We start from the raw sequence: 24,108 nt of genomic DNA, 5'->3' as shown, positions 1-24,108 counted from the left end.
TCTTAATCTGTCCCCATTTGTACGTGTACTGTACATGAAACTTTGTATTTTGCTGCCCATCTTTACCAGGAAGAGATGAATCTTAATGGGACTTTTCTAGTTAAATAAAGGATACACGAAAAAAGAAAAAGAAAAAAAGAACAGTGTTTAACAATTTGACAAATCTATCATGATGCAATATGATTAGATTGAAAGACAAAGGATAAACCTGAATTATCACCAGGGCTTGGTAATCCGCTTGATGCCACCTAAATGAAATCACACTGGCCTCTACCATTTGATAGACTGCTTACTATAAAGTATGCTTTTGTGGTCAAGACAATGACACACTATAGAAAATGCAGGATGAATTATCATATGACTTTGATATCTGTCCTTTCCCTGGACTGCAAGTACGTACGTACGTACGTGTCTCTCTCTCTCTCTCTCTCTCTCTCTCTCTCTCTCTCTCTCTCTCTCTCTCTCTCTCTCTCTCTCTCTCTCTCTCTCTCTCTCTCTCTCTCTCTCTCTCTCTCTCTCTCTCTCTCTCTCTCTCTCTCTCTCTCTCTCTCTCTCTCTCTCTCTCTCTCTCTCTCTCTCTCTCTCTCTCTCTCTCTCTCTCTCTCTCTCTCTCTCTCTCTCTCTCTCTCTCTCTCTCTCTCTCTCTCTCTCTCTCTCTCTCTCTCTCTCTCTCTCATCACAGCCTGCTAATAATCACTAACGAACCTTTGGACGCTTTCCATATGGGAGGAGTGGAGTGCATAGACACATCATCAGATGATTTCACAATGTGAAATGGGCAGGTGCTGTCCAACCTGTCTCCATCCCACTCAGCTTAATGGGTTAATGAGTTTCTTCCACAAGATTCTTGAAAACCAAGAAGCCTACATTAGACATTTCAATTGGTACTGGTAAACCACTTTTTGTAAATGTTTATATATACACACACACACACACATATATATATATATATATATATATACTCTATGTAGTATACAGTATAGATGAATCTGGCGACCGCTTTATGTGTTCCATGATCTAGCGGCGCCACCATTACTGCTGTGGCAAGTTGTAGTGACTCTACTGTCTGCTAACCGTGTGAACTGGTGACTGTTAGCCGAAAGTGTTTGCGGTTGCTCATTACGTAAATGGTCGGCGTAGATAATAAACGCAGATGAGTATGTATTTAAAATGGGTTAAAGTCAAATTGAAGGATTTTACGAGGACACGTTCTTTTTGTGTTTTCAATAGCTGCCGTCACCATGAGCAACCACGACGAATTCAGCCGAGAATCAGTTAACACGGTTAGCGGACACTTTGTACGTGTTCAGTTTGTGATGCCGACCCATTAATGATTGTGGTCATTAGGTTGCCCTAGTTAGAGAAACTAACGTTATATTTCACAATAAGGCCACAGTTAGTTGATTGAGTTAATTTATTCTGTGCGACCACCGCAGCCCCTAGACAGTGTCTTAGCCCACTAACGTTGGCTACGCTAGCTAAGCAGTGTTATCTTAGCTGACGTTACTTGTTTCAGGCTAACGTTAGGCAGCTGAAAACTGCTCAGGTGCTTCCCAAACTCCTAGACATCGTCAAAAGTAACGTTACATAGAAAGTAAAGGTAAAAGTAAAAAACTGTACACTTCTTACAGCTTGCATTGAAACGTGTGCGTATTGTAGGGGGATGCCACCGCAGTAATGGTGACTTGATTACTTCCGGTATTTCCCCAGATTTCTGTTATAGGGAGAGAGAGAGAGAGCGCGAGAGAGAGAGAGAGAGAGAGAGAGAGAGAGAGAGAGAGAGAGAGAGAGAGAGACACACACACACACACACACACACTCACACACACACACGTATGGGTAGCCCTGTGTCCAGACAGCCGGTCGTGTGCCAAATGTTTAATGAACATCAGCTGGCAGACTATCATGAGCAAACTCTGGCCTACACCACTGTTTGATGATTAGCTAGAACCCACGGGGATACACACTCACAAACACGCACTTTGAATCAATGGCTGTATGGAAACAAGAGAGTGCATTCAGTATATGCAGAGCTAATAATGGATCTATTCTCAATACACACCGGTGAATAAAAGCCGTTTGTCCATTTGTCTGTTTCTCTTATTTTCACTTCAGAACTAACCTTGTTACACGTCTTAACATCTGTTTATTTCTCCTTTCTCATTGTTGTTGTCTCTCATGTCTAAATTGTTCTCTTTCCCCTGACCCTCATATTTTGAAACGTCTTTTCATGATATTTCCTTTCTTTCTACCTCTAAAGACTATGTCTGCAGTCTCCCTCCATTGTCATTACTTTTCTCGAGACAGGCAGCTACTAGTCAACTGTGACAGCCAAACAAAGAGGCTTTACTTCTCAGCAAAAGGAAAGTAATCTATTTTGCAGTAAGCAATAATAACAGGAGGGGAACTCTCAGATACAAATAGGGCTGAGTTGCTCAAGGGTCCATTTAAGTCCTTTAAATGACTTGATTTGTAATTCATATAATCACTAAGTCAACTTCATTGGCCATGTACAATCATGTTCCTAATATTAAATTAGGTTAACTGTTGTTTAAACAAGACTGAGAGTCCACAGACAAGCCAGGAGATCTGTGAGGCTGCACTTGATAATGTCAGCATGCTAACATGCTCATAATGACAACACTCACTAATGTTAAGCAGGTATAATGTTTGCATTGTTCACCATCTTAGGGGTCTGTGTTAGCATATTTGGTATTAGCGCTAGAGACAAATTCTGAGCTGAGAAAGATGGGAATATCATTAGTTATGCAGGTATTTGGTCATAAACCAAAGTATTGGAATAATTAAAATGTTTAACTGATAGAAAAGAGGAAAATATTTTACAATCCATGCAATACAATCTGTACCAAATTTTATTGCAATCCATCCAGTGTTAAGCGATTCCACTCAAAACCACAAATGACGACCTCATGATCACTAAAGTGATCCTATGCCCAATAGCTAACATCATTATTATGCCTATAAGTTTAAAGCCTAAAGCCGGAGTTAACATCAAAACATTCTCTTGTACACTCCGAGAGTAACAACAATAACAGTTTAGCTCGCTGGCTAACAACTAGCCATAAAAACACAAACGTGGATGAATCGTATCTATGAGTGAGACTAAAATGCCATCAGCTCATCAGGCTTCCATTCACAAGGCTCCCTCCCCATACAGATCAATGACCTCTCACCCACGTCAACCCAGTCTCACTCCCAACTCGTCAAATAATGCCGATTGGGCAGCGGCACTCGCAATCGGAAACCAACGCACGAAGGCACCCTTTATCGACAGTATGCAACTAACTCCAACGTAAACCCAACCGCGGCGTTATTTGACGGTCGGAGCAAATGACGTAGCATTAATTGCACGAGAGTCCGCTAAGGGTGGATGGGTCAAACAAACAGAAGACTAGGAGACCGGTGTTCATGTCCCGTGTGTCAACCACAACCGTTTCCTAACTCTAATTAATTGTTTGTGTTGCCTAAACCTAACTTCCTGTGAAAACGGAAGTTTATTTTGAAAGGACACAAAGCATATAACAAGCGTATATTGACCCACCGTCCCTGGTCCGTCCTAAAGTAACGCAAGACGGCTACCCCGTGCGTCGTCTCCAATGTCGAGGGGCACTGACTAAGCGGTGGTATTTGAGAAGCTGGGAGTCAGAAAGTTTTGCCCAAGTGAATCCTTCAGCGATTATCCGTTAACAGAGGTAATGTTTTACTGTAGCTCTCACAACACACAGTTCATTTTTTTTAAATACTTGTCCCACTGATGAAGCTCAAAGGACCTGAAAAAAACTTAAATAAATAGACAAACGAGGGAGCTCCCTGCTATAAGCAAGTATTCATTACAACATGCAGTAGAAAAAAATGTGCTTGATGTTGCATCAGTTTGCAAAAGATAGAAATAAAAGCAAGATGTGTGTGAAAGATTCAGATGAGATGATAACCTGTGCAGTGTGGAAGCAATTCCCATAGAGACTGCACAGTTTTAATTTATTCATTTTCCATCATGCATCAGTGCACTTTGATATAAACACGATGACAACTTTGACAGTGTCCTTTTTGAACAGTGTGATGTGTGAATGATTTCACCCTGGTTTCAAAATAAAATGAAAGAAAAAAGGTACACCGAACGACGCTACGGTTGTGTTACATATACAGATAGGTAAATGATGAAATACATTGCAAAATATATTGAATTCACCCTTGCTGGGCTTTTCTTGATTCATACTAGTGCTTGACTGCGACTTATGTATTTAAAACTGTGCAAAGCCTCACTGGTACTTAAACACAGGGATCTTGGGAAGAAACATGGTTAAGTAATGGAGAAACAAAGACTTCAGGAGGGTGCCAGCTGGGAAGAACAGATATTAGATAGATGGTGTTAGGTAAGTAAACCGTAGCAGCAGGATGCCCTGAGTTATTAAAGCAGAGCTCTGCAGAGCTCCTTGTGTTTCTGATTAGAACTGTAATAGATTTATATTAACCAGCAAAAAAGCAGGACCACAATAAACTTATCACATTTCATACAGCAGTAAAGCCTTTACATTATCTGGGCTTTCTAATGCCTTCATTACTGACCATCATTTTAATCTTCCTTCTGCACACCATCTACATTTTTCTTTTTCCCTATTCTAAGGTTCAGTATTCTTTCAACCTCACTCTTGTTTCAACCCGGCCACCGCATACTGTACATGCACGCACACACACCCACACACACACACACACGAGCAAAAACCTATTATCTGAGAAATTCAGCTCAGCTTTTGTGCTTCAAAAAAACCCTCCATACTTGCGAGAGAAAAATATCTGGGCTCAGCATTAGGGATCAAGCCGTCCTGAGAGTGAAACACCAATGGCCACTGAATGACACAGAGAAAGCCACATCTTCTTGACATCATCCCCACTCCTTGAAGGTGAACCTCTGATAAAAACACATTTACTTTGAGATACATTAGCCTGTTGGTTGTATATTGGTTTGAGGTGTATTTTCCCCCCCTATGAGTTTCAGATCTTCCCCCTGTGAGAAATCACAGCATGTAAATGTGAGAGAACAAAACTGACTGGATCAATTGTTGCAGACTTTCAAATCTTAGTTTTAACTTTAAAATCCCTTGTTTTACCTTTCAAATCAATCTGTCTAGTTTGTGGATGAGGATTACCTTATAAGGCAACAACAATGGCCAGCTGAAATGAGATCATGTAAAAGAACAATCAGAGAGACGAAAGTAACAGAAATCAATGAAAATCTGATTCTTAAAGCCGATGCACATTTCAGTGGAAAAATAATGTCCAGAGTTAAAGCTGCAGTGGGTAGAAATGGAGCAAATATGTCGTTATAAAGATATCTACCATTATAAAACGGTCACTATATCCTGACTGTAATGTATGACACAGGTAATCTGAAAAAAAAAATCATGTGCCTCTGTGTCCTCCGGTGCTCCTAATGGCATCTGCAAGATTTCACAGACCGGAGGAAAACAACCAATCAGAGCTGATCTGCGATCTGCCGTCCAGCTGCCGTCTGTGAGAGCTGGATGTCATTCACTCGCGAACTCCGACCAAACGATCAAACTAGGCTGCGCTTATCAAAGGAAATACCAAGCACCGCCCACCAGCCAGAGCACAGCCAATAGGAACGCTCTCTCTCTGAATCGACCTGTGATTGGCCAAAGTCTCCCGTCAAGGGCTAGATTTGTTAAAGCCTGAAAACAGAGTTATGAGGAGGTGCAGAAGTCTAGTTTTCTCTCAGAACACTTGAATTACAATATGCTGAAAGGTTATTATGGAATTGTTGCCCAATGATGCAAAAAATATTCTGCCTACTGCCGCTTTAAGTGCAAATCTCTTGAGATTTACTGCCCAAAGTTCTGTACTAAATTTGTACTTATATAAAGATAAACAGGGATTCTCAGATACCTGCCATAATATTCCCTTTGCTCTCTGGAGCTAAGCATTTTGGAGTGACTGTGAATTAATCAGTGGTGTGATCAGGCAATTAAATACGGTGGTTTCTATCTACAAGTCTACAAAGCGCTGAAACTGCATGTTTACCTTGCAAAAAATTCCCTTCTCAATAAACAAGATTAAACTGAACCGCTTGTCTTGTGCACTTTTCTGGAACTGAAGCTAGGACCTGACCGGCATACAATCCTGATATTTGAGCCACAGTTTTTCTTTGTGGCATATAAAAGAGCAGTTCCTCTTTCATGTATGATAGATGCTATGGAATGTGAGATATTCCTCTCCGACACTCTCACTCTCTTTCTATTTAATGAGCCCTCATGAAAGGGTGTTGTCACCAGGCCCACACATTGTTACTCGAACCATGTATACGTATATGCGCGCACAGACGTGTCACATATAGTGCATAATAGTAATGAGAAATCAATAAAAATAACCTTAGATGCACGATGGTGTACACATCGAAATGCAGCAAAATCTTCAGCACAATTAGAGGGTGTTGCTTCAATTAGACTTAAAAAACACTAAATTGAGGCTACTAAGGCACAGTATTCTCTTAACGAGGTGCGGCAGAATGGACAATCAACCTTGACAGAACCAGTAATTGTTGACGACAAGCAAGAGGAGTAACGGAAAAAAAGGAGAAAGCCATTATCCAATTAATGTGCTCTTAGAGAACATTCTCTATTGCTGGCTGGGAAAGGATGGACCAGAGCGAATTAGCATGGTTTTAGCATTCATTCAAAAGGTATGTTCTGTGTTAATATTCCTTCACATTAAGTAAGTGCATCTGTTTTGCAGCACTTATGCAACACAAGAAGACATTGTCAGAGCTGGATAGACGTATATGGAGGAGTTACATCACCTTGTATATGTTCAGGCTACAATGTAATTATTTTTTCAAATGTAAGTTGTAGCCATAGACTGATGGACGACATGACAACTCCCCAAACGCGAAGCCAAAACATCTCGATCGTCCCCTGGTGGCTGGCTGCAGTATAGGTCATAAATCCCACCTCTTCCATGTAAGCGGATGGGACATGGGCCAAACTACAAAGTCAAAGTACACGTCAAATAATCATGATCACTACTGCGCAGACTGGCTCAAAACGACGTGAAAATCTCAAGGTGGCAGCTCCCGTATCCTCCCGTAAAGGTTTCTATTTCTTCCTCAAAACATAGTCAGACAGCCTTTCACGGTTCAGATTACTTGCTGCTGTTTTCTTGTGCAAGCTGTACTAGGGCGGCTAAGAGCAAATGACACCATCCTCGCCCTATAATGTTTTCTATCTGACAAAACGGCATAAAAAATGTGTTCGCCAAGCAAAGACCTTTCAGATACATCTGTAATCAAGCAGCGAGACCTCATCATAAACTAACAGTGGGATGTGAAGAAAAAAGTAAATCGTCTTTAAATGCGATGTCAAGTAAATGATGGATAATTAAGGGCGGCTCTTCCTTGCGAATCCTCAAAATAGTCAACACAGTTCAGTTGTTTTGCATCAGTGGCTGTATGTTTCACGAGAGAAGAAAGGCCCGTATGTCATAGTATGAGTGGAAACATAGATCGCCTGTGAAATCTCTGAATCTGACACGTGTTTATTACAATTATTCACACGTCAGTAGATATGGTTTGGGAGGAGGACGCAGGGTGTTTGGATGTGGGGTTCAGTAACAAGTGCGGCTGGACATTTGTCAACAAGGCACTGTTCTCACATAACAAGCTGTATATGAAACGGAGGCTTCTATCAACAGGGTGATACCTTGAAGGTTTTGTGTCACTTCCTGTTTGCTTCAGCCTCTGTGATACCATACGCTGCTATCTCCATGACAACGGTGTTGGCCCTGGGTTTGGGGAGCTGGTGATCTAGTAAGCTTTGTACTGACAGTGGTGGTGGAAGAGAGGCTTTGATTGATAAGCAAAGCTGCCTACCTCAGGCTCTACTTGGCTCTGACAGGGACAAAACAGCAGTCTGCGGCGCCTGCCACTGACATTTGTTATAAATCATTGGCAATTTCATCAGTCGAGAGTGAGAGACAGAGAGAGCCACAGAGAGAGGGGGGGGAGGGAAGAGAGTGACAAAAAAAGAGGAATAGACACCTGTCTCCTAACATTGTTTATTCCATTTGTTTTTACTTTGAGCTCCACATCCCTGTCCCTTCCCTTCTCCTTTTCAATTTCCGTCTTGGCCTTCCTCTGTGCCGACCCAGAAACCCCTCTCAGCTACGCAGTACAGAACCATATCACAAAGTATAATGTCAGGACAGCTTTGCTCAACATAATTGTGCTGTAACTCACCTTGAAGGGTCAGTTCACACTTAAATTACAAAAAGACATATTTTTCCACTTACACCTGGTGATATCTCGCCATGCAGACAGTTTCAGCTTTATCTGCTGTTTTTTTTTTTTTTTTTATCTGGGATTTGAGATATCTGTCCCTGACATTCGTGCCCCTGCACCAATAAAATGAACAAAAAGTGGATTGGGCGAACTGACCCTGTGACCCTTGAGAGGTAGGATTAAGGGGAAAGAAGAAGTATATTTCTGTTGAATGAAAACTGGTTGTTGGTGCAATAAGGCACATTAGTCGATGTGTGTGTGTGTAAAATAAGTTGAGGCTCTAAAACAACCTTTCACTCAAGCTTTCCTGGCGAGCCAGGATTTATCAGTCCATGACAAATTGGTAAAATCACTTTCCCACCCCACACATTCTGGTAATCTATAGTAAATGTGAGCAGGTCAGACACAAGTGGTCGAGTCCTTGATCCTGATGTTTTCAAATATGTTCTAGTTTAAAAGGCCCAAGATCCTCAGCCGTCTTGTAAGAAATACATGATACAAGTTCAGGGAGCGGTGAAAGCTCATTAAAGACCAAAACGTTCTCATCCCAACTCATAACATACAGCCGCTTTGTCACAGACTGAAAGCTGTGAACACAAACGTACAGCTGATTGTAACGTGACGCCATCGACCCATCAGCCTCCCCGCCCACACGGTTTGTGTCTTTTCGCTCTTTAAACTACGTCACCAAACTCCCTGCACGCTTTTCGGAGGGTTTACTGTTGCCACGGATGGGTTTATATTAAGTTTAAAGGTACTGTTTGTAACTTCTTACACTTACACTCTTATAAATAATTGCGGGTCGGTGTCCCATGCGCGCTCGCGTGTGGCTACGCTGTTCCAACACAAACTACAGAGAAGCACCAAAACCGCAAAGTTATATCTAGAGAAGCCCGTCTTGCAAAACAGTGTCAACTCTTCCAGCTCCAGCCCGCCGACCGCTTTGGTCTCCAGGGCCGGAGTCGATTCTGCTCTGCTCCTCTGCCTGCCGGCTTGCCTTCACTCATACACCGTGCTCGTTCTCACTCGCTATCTCGCTCCACCTCTCACGTGCATGCGCGCACACTACACACTGCAAAAGAGTTAGTTTAGCTCTGAGAATATCTATATTTTCACATGTGTTTTTGCAAAACATATACTGTACCTAGGTTTCTTACAACCAAAATCCATGTCGAGAAGCATCACCACCATTTGATCTGCATTGTATAGTGTGATCACTATATGTTGTAGGGGTGTAAGAAAATATCTAAAATATCAAGTATCACAATATTATGTTTTGTGATACTGTATCGATTCTCAGAAACACTGTATCAATTTTTAATTAAGAGTTTTTACATTCAAAGATTAACCCAGTCATTCATACACTGATGGCAGAGGCTGCCATATAAGGTGTCAACCTGCTCATCAGGACCTAATCTAAATGCTCATTCACACACAATCACACACCAATGGTACTGCCATTGGGAGCCGGGGATCGAACAGCCGATCTTCCGATTAGCGGATGACCCGTTCTACTTCCTGAGACACAGCTGCTCAAGCATAATCAGACTACCGCAAAACTACGTTTTTGCACGTATGCTCTAGGCTTAAAGCTACCCCTTGAGCTAGAAGGGTAAAAAGCACAAATCTATAATACTGCTCCCCCTCCATTTGACAAACCAGTAAAAACAGCCAGGGCGTTGTTGAAAGGGTTCTATAAAGTTCCACTACATACACCATCTCCAGGCAGATACACTTCTGCATATCTTTTCATCTCCATACCTCTCTCTCTCGCTCTCCGTCTCCGTATCCGAGGCGTCTATCAACCACCTCTGAAATCTTGACAAAGCTGTATCAGAGGTGAGTTGGTCTGTTGTCATTGTTTGTTGGTATTTATTTATCTCTGTTTGGATCTTCAAAGAGGATCATTTAAGCCTACTAAAGTGGATGTCAACTCCTTTACGCCCTTTCATCAAAGTATGATTCCTTCACAATCTTGGGAACTGGGAAAAAACAAAAGATAATGACTTACATCTAATAAAAAAAGATGACATAAGTAAGATCCAAACCAGTCATCTACAGAGCCGGTGAGAACTGTCAATGTGTGAAGTTGAATTTGCACATGAAAAACGCTGCGGTTTAACGTTAAGTGTTTCATTATTTGATTCCACTACACTTCCAGGAGAAGATCAGAAGACTTTTCTCTTTCCCTGATCTATTTTGGTGCCCATCATTTTCCCCTCTCGAACACCTGAGACAGATAATTATCCATTTTGAAAAAAAGGAAAAAATGCTACATTTAGTCATTTCTTTCCAAGCAGGATGTTTTTTAAACGTGACACCGCAGAGTGACAAGCTGGAAGATTATAATATTTATTTTAGAAGAAAAGTCCCTTTTGAAGTTGAACCCTTTACAATGTTCTCTATTCAAACTTAAACACACCAGCAGTTCATTTATCCACAGTGTCTTCACGTGGCTATTTTTCACAGGCGCCCACTGACTATTCTTTGCATGTTTCATGAAGCGATACGGGATCATCTTTTAGTTCTGGCCGTCTCTCTCTCTCACGTACAGAGGCGTTGCATAATCACTCACCTCCCTGATAAATCATGTCCCCTCTGCTGTAGCCCAAACACCTTACATTGTCAGAGCTCAGGCTGGAGAGGCTGATGGATGATTTACAGGCAGTCAGCCTCTTCTCTCTAAAACCGTCCTTGGTGGATAAGCCTTGTTCATTAACCCTCTCGTACTTCTGAGCCCATACCGGCTGGACAGTCTTACATTTTGTCTATGTATGTGTGTGTGTGTGTGCTAGCAGGGCAAATAAGGGTTTTGGTCCTATCTTCTTAAAGCTCTCCACTGTAGTCTGGTCTAAGTCGCCGAGCTGAGAAGCCAAAGCTTACTCCCGAGGACCTCGTATAAGAGACTCCTGCTCTGTCCATTTCCCCTTTTTTAAACGGGAAGGTCTCTTTTTTTTTTTAAAAAAACACTGGCTTAGAGTGGATGGAAGGCAATAAGGAGGAAAAATAGGATTCAAGGTGTACTCTTGAAGAAAATGCTTACAAACACACCCAACCAACTAAGTACTTTGTGCAGACAGAAAGCCCACATACTTCAATGCTTTCAATTTCTTACAAACCCACTGCGCTTGTGCACATTCTACATGAGTCATTGTTAAATTTAAGAAACAAAGAGACCTGGACTTTTGTCCATGAAGGCCTATAGCCATGCTGTTTAAAAAAACTGGTGTTGGGTATGTGCTTTAGAAGAACAGCATCCAATTTATTCACCTCTGATCCAAGCCAAAGCAAATAATAAAAATGGGCAAAGGACATGAGGCAAGATTTAAGTGGGAGACGGCCACATATGCATGATGTCTTTATCTGTGCTTTTTGAAGAAAATTAAATGACTTAGCTCTGGCAGCATTTAGAAGCTCCCCTCTACAGTATGCGTGTAACAACGGCAGAAATGGCATTATGAACGGAACTCAAAGTGAGAGTAATGAGGTACATAAAACAATAAAGCCAATACAGCGGGCTACATCCCAACATCCCCGCTCATCCCGCTCTGCGTTTTTGCCTCTATCTGAAAATGTTAGACTGAAGAAGCAAATAAGCAATTTTCTATTATTTTAGCTTGCAAATGTGAGGTACGTTATATCAAAACAAATGTTATAAATAATTGTGTTTGGCTGGAGATGTTCCTGCATGCTGAATAGAGTCTGTGTGTGTACGAGTGTGAGTATCTGTGTGTGTGTGTGTGTGTGGGTGTCTGCGTGGACAAACGCTGAACTATCTGTGAAATACATTTAGACATCCTCTTTCCTCTTTGTCTGACATCGTAATTACCATTCAAACTAGCCAGGCTAATTACCTCCCCGTTTAGAAAAATAATCAGGTTTGTACACAAATCAAGACTAGCCACAGACGCCATGGCCTGACAACCAAAACAATAATCAAGTCTGCTGGGCATGGTTATTATGTGTTCCATTTCATCAAAACTTGCATTAAGATTTGTGTGATCAATTATTCCATCATTTAGTTTCCCAAAGATTATTATAGAAATCCTTAAATTATTCATTATAGTCTGTCAATCAATGTTTCTGTTGACTTTGTTACAAATGCTAAACCCTACCCCCACTGGGCTCTAATGTGATTCATTAATTAAGGGTAATTAAGCTTGTTTACAAAAATATGTTTTACTGTCCCCGACAATTCTTACTTCATTAGTAACACTGGATGGAAATTATTTGTGAAAAAGATGAAGTTCTGTGAAGCTTGGAGTTAGACACTTTTAACACAGAAGCTTTGGAATCAAACTAATAATTTAAAGAGGAACCCGAACAAGAGTCGGCTTAGTCTTGCTTCCAAATACAGGCACAACAAAGTTTATATCAAACCGAATAAAAATGTGTGAGATGTAACTTTTCTATTGCCTATTTGTCGATATGCATGTGACAAGCAGCAAGTTGAAAGCAACAGTAAGATCTTATTTTCAACTATTAGTCAACCTAGGCCACTCCACTTTGGATCTAGGGTTCTTCTAGAAAATGAAATTCTGCATCCATTTTCACAAACATAATGCTGAACACCCTCTGGAGGGGCAAACATAAGGATATTTTTCTAGAAAGCATTACAAAAGATGTAATAATGGTAATAATAATAATAATAATGTCTTATTGCAACAATGATACAACTGTTAAAACAACCCGTTCTCACTCCCAACTCGTCAAATACCGCCGTTTGTGCTCCTCGGCATCGGATACCCATGCACGGAGGCGCCCTTTAGCGACTGTAATGCACCAGGCTTTCAACTAATGCCAATGTAAAGCCACCCGTGGCATTACTCGACGGTCAGAGCATGTGATATAGTAAACAGCGCAAGAGTCCGCTTAGGGTGGGCGGAAGAAGTGTTGGATAGGTCAAACAAACAGGACTTTGACCCAAGAGACTACTGTTTGTAGTCCGTGTGAAACTAAAGTAAGTGCTGATCATTGGCGGTTAGTCACTCTTTAGCCACGTGAGTCGCACGTCAGTGAAGTTAACGTCAACCATGTCCGTTTCCTAAATCTAACTAATTGGTTGTGTTGCCTAAACCTAACTTCCCTAACTTGCATGGAAAAAGCAATTATTGAGACACTGTCCCTGACCCCTCCGAAAGTAATGCAAGAGGGGTACCCCATGCGTCGGTCTCTTATGCCGAGGGGCACCGACCTAATGGCGATATTTGATGAGTTGGGAGTGAGAATGTCTTGTTTAAAAGAAGAAAAACAAAACAAACAACAACACTGGCAGAATTTACAGCAAGACAACTTTCCAACCTCAGGGTCAGCCATCCAACATGAAAGACAGCAGTATCGCAATGACAGGAGTTGATCTAATAAGAAGAAAACAACTCCAGAAAGAAACAACACAGATCCACTTATGGTGCAGACAAAGTAAAAGTCTACTGCTTTAGAAAATCAGCCTGTTCCATTGGTTCTATCGGTTGTAGAGGAAAAGTCAACACTCTGACCAGTAATGCAGATTTACAGTACGTTACACAGCACTGAGCAAAGGCAGGCTTTTTAAAATAATATTTTTGTCCGTGCCCTTTGCCAGCCAGCAGCCATTTCCTTGCCTTTACTCCTCTGCCCCGTATCTGCTTTATTGTGATGCTAAATAGTGAGTTTTGACATTCAGAAGGGCCCTGCCAAAGGACAAGCTAGTGGATGCAGTAGAGAAGAGAAGGCCTTAATGGGTTCAACTGGAATGGAAAGCATCTGCTAGTCTCCACAGGCTGGAGGAGAGGGAAATGTCAAGTATGGTTATTATAGAGCAGGCAGCAGCTCGAGGAATTTTCACCTGAATGGAAAAAACAGTCTCGGACAATGCACATGCACCCGCTACATCTCCACACCTCACTGAGGCAGTGAAAGAACCCATTCACTCCCACATGCACGTGCTAGAGTAATGTGACGCACCAGCACATATAATACAAATACACACATGCAGTCAATGCGCCGCTGTACAAAAAAGTACACTAAAAGAATCTGTGGCATTACTGTGACACTCCAATGCCATAGTTTCCTCTTGCCCATTTGGAGAGTAGCCGCAAAACTTGATTTAAGATAAAATACCCTCTCTTGACAGGCAGGGATAATCACATGCTTGTGAAGTGTTCATACATCTGCAGAAAGTCCCGGAGTGAGTATTTTTTTCATAGGATCACTTGAGTTTGTTTGCTAATTTGTACCCCCGAGGATGCAAATCAAAGCTAGTGCCAGACTAATGAAGCTCTTAAGCCCAGAGGCCGGAGACACATACATGGCCCTGTGACTCAAGGCTGAGTGTCTACAAGGATGTGTGTGTGTGTGTGTGTGTGTACATGCTGAAGTGAATGCATGTGGCTGTATACAGTCAAAAAGTGGGAATGAGTGTAGTGTATGGGCATAAGAGGGTGGTACTGTATAATAGCAGATCAGCAGAGCCCAAATCCCGCTCTCAGAGGGGAATCCAGCATCAAACAGATCCTGCTGCCTGAGGGCTGGCCTTCCCGCTCTGCCAGCGTGGAAACTCCCGTCGCTGCACTCAAAGCTTCTGGATCAGCGAGCGACGAGACACATAGCAGGTGGAGTGGCAGCAGAGAGATGAGGCAGTTCGGAAGAATGTGATCATTTTATCACCGCAGACTAAAGCAGCCCTGGGAATAATCAACAACAGGAGCCTTGGAGTTTGTTCCTATTTCTGTATGAGCATGGCGCACTGGAGAATGATACCTGGATATGGGGCTGTTTACAGATTGCTTATAGCAGGAAGGTGAGCAGAATTTTAAACCACAAATTATCCCCCTTCATCACTCCTACCTAAAGTCTCCGCTTTACCTCCGAGTCAAGACAGCTTAGCGGCAACCATAGCAACACGTAACGGAGACGTGGCTCTTTCTGCCAAGGCCCACAGTGTGTGTGTGACCAGTCGCAAAAATGATAGCCTGAAGCACAAAACCAGACAGACAGCTTACTGAAAAAAAAAAAAACAAGTAAAGGAATAACACACATGTGTGACGAGATGGAAGCAGAACTGTGAGATCAGTGGGGAAAAAATTTTGCTATAGCACTTCTAACGCTCCTTTACCAAAGGTGTTACCCACAGAGACAGAACTCAAGCACCTCCCTTTGTAGAGGGCAGATATATAAAGAGAAGATAGTACTCATTTCCCTCCCGTAACAACAGAAGTTCATATAATCATCTCCCTAGCTCTTTCTCTCCCTGACGGCTACGTGATATGGCTGCTGGCGCTGGTAAATGTGGGAGGACCAGAAATGTGTGTGGCTGGGCGATAAGGCTGCTGTAAAATTGAATTAGCACAAAGCCATGGTGAGAATGACTTCATTTCTCACTGCATTATTAACTAGAGTACTATGTAAGAGCCTCGTCTCAATCAATGTACATAACCGGTTCATGAGAAAAGGGGCTGGAGAAAGGGAGAGACAAAGAAAGACAGAGGGCGAGACAGAGAGGAAAGAATGACACATTGGTGCTATAAAAACTGAGATGTGTATCTAAACTAAATCCCTGTTGAATCTTCCAAACTTTGTTGGCTTTTCTGCCTCTGCACATAAGGTGTGTATCAAGGCAGGCGGAAGACGACTCAGTATGCATGTGAAAAGAAAAGACGAGGAGGATCTCAGAAGCCGGCTGAATAGCAATCCTCCATTAGCGGCTTCACCTAGTGTTTGGGGCCTGAGCTGGTGTGAATGGGCTGATTAGGGTCCTTGGCTCAACATGCTGAACACCAGTTTCCATTTCACGAGCCACAGCCTTTATTACAGCCCAGCTTCCTCATAATCCAGCTAAAAGTGGATATCTGAGGAGCCTGATCGGCTTAGGACTTGGCTAAAAAACGTGGGATGTACGGCGGAGCGACATCGAGCAAAGTGCAGAGGTGTTCGTTATCATCGGTTTTCTATTAGGAGTGAGTGGGCACAGTTGAGCTCGGCGTCTGCGTGTGTTTGTGCATACACGTGTGTGTGTGTGTGTCCAGTCTACTCTCATCCATCACACTGACCTCTCCAGCCAGTCAAGTGAATATACAGCAACACCATTTCACTTTCTCATCTTCTTATATTTTGGACTGGGCAAGGATTACAGAGATTACAGTTTTATGAATAAGGCTGTACTTGCTAGAGGTGCGTAAAGCTTGGCCTCTTAGTATAGGCTAATACAGTCATTATTAGTTTTAACACAACCTCGATATGAGTGTGCATCCAAATTTAACACGTTTCATTGAAAAAGGCCTCCCAATCAGGAGGCAGGACTTCTATAACAGCACAAGTGGGAGCCATTAAAAGCCATTTTTCATTATCTATGTCCGCGCCTCCAAGGCAATTAAACAAATAAACAGCAGCACAATCACATTGAGTGATATCGAAAACCATAATCTACTGTATAACCAAAACAGATATTTTCCTCCAAGTTCTAGCCTCTCATCCACACAAACAAAGTTTTGGGTCACAAAAAAGAATATTTTGGAAAACGCCTTCTAAGGTGCAGATTTTTAAAAACTGGTTACTTTCCATTATGTGGACGTGTAATGGAGTGTTTGGGAAACAATGACATCCTCTCCTCATTTCGCGCACGCCCACTGCTCCTTTGTGTCATGAGCATGCGCCAGAAACGATAACAAAGATGACGGACTACCGGCTTTTTTACTGCTCGGACTAATTATTACTTTACATTTGAAAAATGTTACAATGGCAGGAGGCCAAAGCAGGGAACACATTAAACATGTCGAGGCCAAATGGTGAATGAATGTGCTTTTGGGCGATTGAAGGCGAGGTTTGGAGCCCTCAGAAGGGCTACGGACATAAACCTGAATAGACCTCCCTTTTGTCATTTATGCATGTAAAGAGACAGTTGATGACAGCAGAGTGATGACAGTCATGCAGTTCAACCAGGAATCCCAGCCCCCCACGAACAATAACTTTTATCAAACTGACTGTAATGAAGCCGAAGGAAAGGGAGTGAGAAGGGTGGTAAAAAACATTTCTTGACCCTTATCATGTAAATATTATGGCGAGCAAAGGTTTTGGAGTCATTTTTGCATTAGAGAGTGGACGCAGATATTTTGTCATGTGTCATGTGGACAGATTTCTTTTTCTTTTTTTAACGGAAGGGAAAATATCCTTTTTTAAAAATATCTGTATACGTGTAGACAAGGTCTTAGTCATCCCAGGATAGGCAGTGCTTCCAGGCTAAAGGTTAGAGCAGAGGACTTGTGCCTGAAAGTCGCTAGTTCAATCGCCAGACCGGTACAAGAATCTGGGACAATTAATAGAGATGTTCCAATACCTGAACTTGTGGCATCAGCCGATACCGAGTACTGATCCGATATCAGCGTGATAAAAACAAAATATAGTTACTATTATTATTATTATTATTTAACAGCTGTTTACTGTTGATCATGTATGGATGTGATATGATTACTACAGTATCTTTGTTGTATGGCTTGGCTCAGGTTAAACCATTTGTACAACATGAACAAATCCATACAGATAATGAATGCAATGCAATGCATGTCAGTTACAAAGAACAGAAATTCTCAGCAAATCTTGAATAAAAAGGTAAAAAATATTTCCTTCATCGCTCTCTACATCCCTCAATTACTATTCTATAAGTCTCACTCTACAAACTGGACCTAATTACACCAGCCACTTTGTTAAGGTGCCCTCTTGCTCCATCTGTTCAATGCATGTGTGCACAGGCTCAAACATGCACGCACACGCTAAGTGCAGCACTTGAGACGGACAGACAAAGGCAGGTCAAGGTACACTTTCCCATCTGGATAGGTCTACAAGAACAGTTCAACATCTAAACCACCAATCAAGTGTGGCTGCTGTGACTCCGAGTGGCCAGATGATTGTGGACATGAATACAGAGAGCAGTACACCTGTCCAAGTCTTAGACACAGCTAATGCCCCGACCCGAGGAGTGGCCTTTAACCTTCCGCCTGCACACCATTAAAACACAGCCTTTTTTTAAGCTGACAATTTCTTTGCATGTATGCATGAGCATGCATGTGTGAAAGTGGGAGAGTGAGCACTTGGTGTTCAGGAACAGAAGCTCTTTGGCAATAATCTGTCACTTTAATGAAAAACGCACGCGCCGTATGCGATGTGTGGATGATATATTGTGACATAACGCAGATAAATCAGCAACTTCTACAGTTACGTTTTTGAAACAATGACGTGTAGCATCAATTCAAATAGATCTTTGGGAGGAGAGTGTCTGTGCTCTTCTTTTTGTCTTGGGCTCACTGGAATGATTTAATAGCCTCTTCTTTTTCTGCTTATGTCATGTCTGGGGGAAAGCAGCAAGGCAAGGGAGGAGATGAAGAGGAGACAAAACAAAGTCAAAAAGTAAAGAGTAGACTGAGGAACTTTGGAAGGATGGGAGGCTTTCCACCATAATTGACATTGATATGAAGAGACAGAAAAGTGAAAGAGGAATGAGAAAGCACACACGCAATCTGCAGGATACGCTAGCCTGCAGTGGAAATCCACATATCACAATCAAAAAAGGAAAGCATCTAACAGCCGATTCCACTAGAGTATCCAGCCCCAGGAAGCTAGAGTGACTCTCAATGCTAGTTTTTCCTCATGTGAGCACACAGAACACAGAGAGATAGGAGGAAACAAACTTCCTTTTTTTATCTACTTTTTGTGACTTTCATTTCAACTTTACACCCTCCACAGTTTGGTCCTAATGATTTTGTGCAGCACAACCTCTGAAAGACATTGTGGGTTGAGTCTCAAATTAAGCCTATTAGTCATCTCCTACCACCATTCACACCTATACCCCAGCCACTTAAAGTCCACACAAACCAAGCATCCAACATTAGATACAGAAACATAAATTCAGCAAAAAGGGTCACAAAGTTGACACAGTACATACATAGCGCATCTCCAGTAACTAAAGGCTTGCCTTTAGGCTGAAATCCTTAATGCTTTCAAGTGCAAGTAAGGACAAATATCTCCTGTTTCCATTTGGTAACAGGGTTCACCAACTTTGTGAAGTGACCTTTACATCAATTTCAAGCTCTAGTTCAGAGCGTTATCACACATGATAATTGTTAGGTCGGGTTTCACTAAAGACATCTGAAGTAATTGCTCCTAAAGACAGAGACATTTGCTTCTTCACAGGTCTTGGTCCTCCCCACACTCTCTCCATAATGGATCACCCCTCCATGAGAAGGGCATTATAGCATGCACATCACTGGCTCGGGCTGTCTTACACATTTCTCTTGCTCTCTGTCCAACACAACGATAAAAAAAAGAGTAGTTATGTGATTCCCCTTCAACACGTACATGCACACTCCAGCCTGGGAGTCAGTGAGGCTGTGATGACGGCTTGCTTAGAGGGCTGAAATGACCAGACGGTGCCTGGAGAGATGTTTTCAGAAGGACACAGTTAAAAAGCCATGGCTGCTTTATAGATTCAATTTGCAGATTCAAGTCTCTTACACCTGTGTGGCTAACCACCATCGATCCATCATTCTGTGGAGCCCAATCCAATTTAGAGTGTCGAGGAGCCCCAGAGCCCTGCAGCCTTATCCTAACCCAGGCCACAGCCGCCACAAAGCCTGCTTACCTCCATCCCCTGAAGTCTGTGTCTGTGTACTTTTATGTGTACGTGTCTATGTGTGCTGAGGGAGACTGCAGACCAAGCTAAACACCTTAGCTGCTGGCTCATGTTAAAGTGTGCTGAGCCAATTTAAGGGTAAAGGAGGAGAGGAGATGAGAGACAGAGGAAGCGGGGGAAAAATGCTGGCAACCCAGGCCAGGACCCTTACTGAAACCAAAGAGTACAACAGGAGGAGAGCAAGAAGGAAGAGGAGCAGGAAAAGAAAAGGAGGGGACGATGTGCGCCCCTTGTTGTGCAGCAGACAGCGGAGTAGACTGCAAGGAATCTTTTAAACCTATTTTCTATTGCGCGGCAATCACAATCATCATGACTACGAAACCCTATAGCCATAATCAAACTACTCCACAGTCTCATCACAGTCTTGCGATGGGGAGCAAACAATCTATCGGCCATCTGATTTGTTTCTGCAGACAACAAACAACGCGCCGCAGCAGAAACCCCTGGTGCATTTGTGTCTCCCGAAAGCTTAAAGGTGCTAAATTCCAAATTCAGAGCATATCAGCCCGTTCTCATTCCCAGTTCGTAAGTTACCGACGCTATGTCACGCCCATCGGCGTGTGATACCGACGCACAAGACACCCTTTAGCGCCTATATGGCTACAATGTAAACCCATCCGCAGCAACAGTAAACGCTCATAGAAAGTGCTCCGTGACTGTGGTGACGTAGTTTAAAGAGCAAAAAAACGGGCAGGCGAGAGGGGAGGTGGATGGGTTAAGCAAAAACAAGGCTTTTATCCAGGAGACCGCTGTTCATGTTCCGTGTATTAAGTTTCCCTTTCACGTTACAATGAGCTGTTCGTTTGTGTCCCGTGTTCACAACGTTCGTCTCATTTTCACTTTACAAACATTGTAGCTTTAAGCCCAACCATGTTGTTTTTTCCTAGACTTAACTAAGTTGTTTTGTTGCCTAAACCTAAGTATGCACTTTTGTTTAATTAACAACATTAAGCACGGGTTTACTGGGACCAAAAAGTGACACCACGGGGACTGACAAATCGTGAGTATGTGACGAGTTGGGAAGACCATGTGTTGAGCATATCTATGATCTCGGCTCTCATCGTGGCGCTGAGCCGGCGGCTAGCAGCTAACAAGGCTAACAGTAGAACAGTGAACCGGAGGGTTGGTGTTACACTTCTGCAACGACTCTGTGGGTCAGGACGACGTTATCGGCGGTAACCAGCGTATGAGCGCAGTGCAGAGAGGCGGCGATTATCTAGCTGAGGGGCACACACACTGGGACTCACATGCACTAACATGCATGTGCGGCCAGACCGGCTACATAGACAAAGCACAGAAGGAAAGCGACTTCATTCTCTGCTCAGGATGCCATTACCCCGGTTTATCTGTACATAGCAAATAGTTATTTGCTGCTATAATAACGCTCTGAATTTCTAATTCAGCATCATTAATGGCACCATGCATGTTCAGATTGACCACTCTAATCTCGGCCCATCACTACTAATTACAGTATCTTCTGGCACAGATTTTTCTGTTTTAATTCTCTTTGCTGCTCCACTGGAGTGCAGCAACACCCCTGAGATCAATTATTAAAGGGTGTTTAAAACTGTGGGAAAAGGAGGTGGTAGGATGGTGTGAAAGTGAGAGCAGCTGTTTAAGTTCTTGTGCCGCCGACTAAACTTCATCACCTCCCAACTAAACAGAGAGCATCCTGTGGGTTTCACTCACTCCAGTGACTAAACCCAGGGCAATTAAAGCCCGGATCTCTGTAGGAGAGAAGTAGATGGGAGAGAAGGGGTGCGGCAGGAGAAGCTGAGAGACTCCATACCAATAACAGGCAATTATGTTTGGGGAGGGCCATTGTCAGGCCATGAGAGTATAGAAGAAGACAGCGGGGATATGGGATGGTAGGGAAATGAGGAGGAGTGTTATTTAGGAGGCAGATGGCAGAGAGGGGGAAATTAAGATGAATGGGCACTGAGAGGGCTGAGCTGGTGCTGGGGCTGGGCAGAGAAAAGTAATTAGCTGTGTTTGCTCTGGGAGGCTGGCAGTGAGTATGATGCCTGCAGTGACAGGCTCAAGCCTTGAGCTTTATTAGTCAACAAGGCCATGTTTGAAGCTGCCAGCAGGGGGCAGCTGGCCCAGCAAACCTTCCAGGACCTTCGTACCTGTACAACGCACCATGGGGTCTTTTTCACAACACGGACACAAAGCAGCAGCTCCTTCGTGAACTGGAATTCCCTTTTACAATAATCCCCTGTTAATACAACATAGTTCTGGCTTGTTCTCTCTTATACTTTACGACTCTCTCTCTCTCTCTCTCTCTCTCTCTCTCTCTCTCACACAAACAGACAAACAGCGTCCAATTTCTCCCCCCCCTCACATTATTCCTTAGTTTCACCCTTACCAACTGGCTCTATCTTTCTTCCTCACACCATTTCTCTCCATTTCTTATGTTGCAGCCACTTCTATCTGTCTCTTTCCTCCCACCCTGTATATCTCCCTCCCCCTCGTCCCTTTCCAATCTAATTTCAGATAAGTCGTAGCAGAACAACAGAGCAAGGCCCTTTATCATTGCCATCAATGATGTGGGTGGACTGAGCGTGAATAATTTTATTCATGTGCGCCTGTACCCAGCCCACTGGGATTCCAATTACAAGTAATAAGAGGTAATAGGGTTACAGCGTAATTTTTTAAGTGCCTCAGTAATGATTGTAGAAAACCTTTGACAAAGGAAGCTGTTGTTTATTTTAGCAACAGCTAAAGCACAATATCTGTTCACAACTATGGATAACATAGGGCAATTTAATTTGGTATAATTAGCATCCCTTCCAATTCTCACTCCCAGGAAGTCATACAGTTACACACACATTGCCTTTTCTTACATTAAAATACGAACACAGAGTTTATAAATGATGACACTTGAAGTGCTCTAAGCTACAAGTGGTTTGCATCCAATTTGTACCACAGCATTAAGTATGTACGTATGTTTGATCTTGGTGCATATGCCTCACCGCTCTTCAAGGATGTTCAGTACATAGATCAGCAGTGAGAAATTCAAGATGAAAAAATGTTTATATCTTGACACTTGACTTATACTGTTCTGCATAGATGTCTGTAGCTTCCCTTACATACAGTTTTACAAATGTAGAAGAAACTGCATTCAAAAGCATAGAGTTGAACTTAAAATGCCGCAGTTACTGAACAATTTAGGAGCCTTATCAAACTGAGCCGCCAGAGCAGCCCACACACTGCTTTCAAATAATCTCGACCCTGCTTCTCTCGCAGTCTGCACATCGCGCTGCCTCAGACTGTATTAGAAATGGCCTTTCACACTTTTAGAAGGCACACACAAGGTCGCAAAAAAGGCAAAAGGACAACTGAAATGGTCACACGCAAAAGCAAGACATTTGAACTGTCGAGGGGAATTTGCAACACATGCGAAAGAGTTGTTTAAGACCGACTTCCAAGAGCAGATAAAAGACAGAGCTGAGCATGCTTGAGGCTTTAGCTTCGATTATTTGCTTTACCATGGTTAACAGGCCTGAGAACCTGGCGGAAGGAGCTGGGGCTGATCGTCTTCTGCTGGTCATCTGTGGACAAATAATGTCAACATATCTTACAGTACTAACAGGGATCAAAAAGATCATGTGGAGGCATTCACAAGCTGAAGGACGGCTGTAAAGAGAAGTTCATTAACAAGAAATACTGTGTTCAAGGGCAATACTGTCAATTGCCCCTAAAGTTTGATTGACTGTCCATTCAAAACATGTACAGATCCCATCTTGGATTCACAACCTGTGTTTGTTCATTTTTTTAAATTCCTCATTTTGGATTTAAGACTGCCAAAAAAAACAGTGTGTTTACTGCCTTTTTACTGAGATCCAAACATCAGAGAGTTGTAGTAATGTTGTCAGGCTGAGGATTCTCTGGCATTGTGCTGCCAGCAAGCATGTGTACACACAACAAACTAGTGTATTTTGCAAGTGACAGAGTGTGTGGAGCAAAGACACAAGGATGCATTCAATTCGCTCAGCTTTTAAAAACAAAACAAGAACAATGTGCATCCGGTTGGCAGGTCAGGACCTGAGTTCATTGTGATTTTTGAACATCTGACTGGAATCAGAACATTGCCCGTGGTTTTCCCAGACAATATCGGTACCGGCTTTTATGTGTG

The 24,108-nt window shown here is 42.7% G+C and overlaps 1 protein-coding gene across 3 annotated transcripts in view; it reads right to left on the bottom strand.

The window, feature by feature from the left end:
• The window catches only part of LOC141755240 (protein diaphanous homolog 3-like), a 196,502-nt gene that overhangs the window by 31,233 nt on the left and 141,161 nt on the right, over positions 1 to 24,108 (bottom strand). For 2 of the 3 annotated variants that reach the window (XM_074614644.1, XM_074614645.1), the window contains one exon: positions 23,462 to 23,524. The exons of the other annotated variant lie outside the window; for it this stretch is intronic. In XM_074614644.1, coding sequence (XP_074470745.1) covers positions 23,462 to 23,524 — 63 coding nt within the window. The remainder of the gene's footprint in view (positions 1 to 23,461; positions 23,525 to 24,108) is intronic. 3 annotated transcript variants of the gene reach the window in all.

Source organism: Sebastes fasciatus, chromosome 2, assembly GCF_043250625.1.
Source record: "Sebastes fasciatus isolate fSebFas1 chromosome 2, fSebFas1.pri, whole genome shotgun sequence".
NCBI classification, from domain to species: Eukaryota; Metazoa; Chordata; class Actinopteri; order Perciformes; family Sebastidae; genus Sebastes; species Sebastes fasciatus.
Note: the sequence above shows the minus strand (reverse complement) of the source record. Positions and strands in the feature narration are given on the sequence as shown.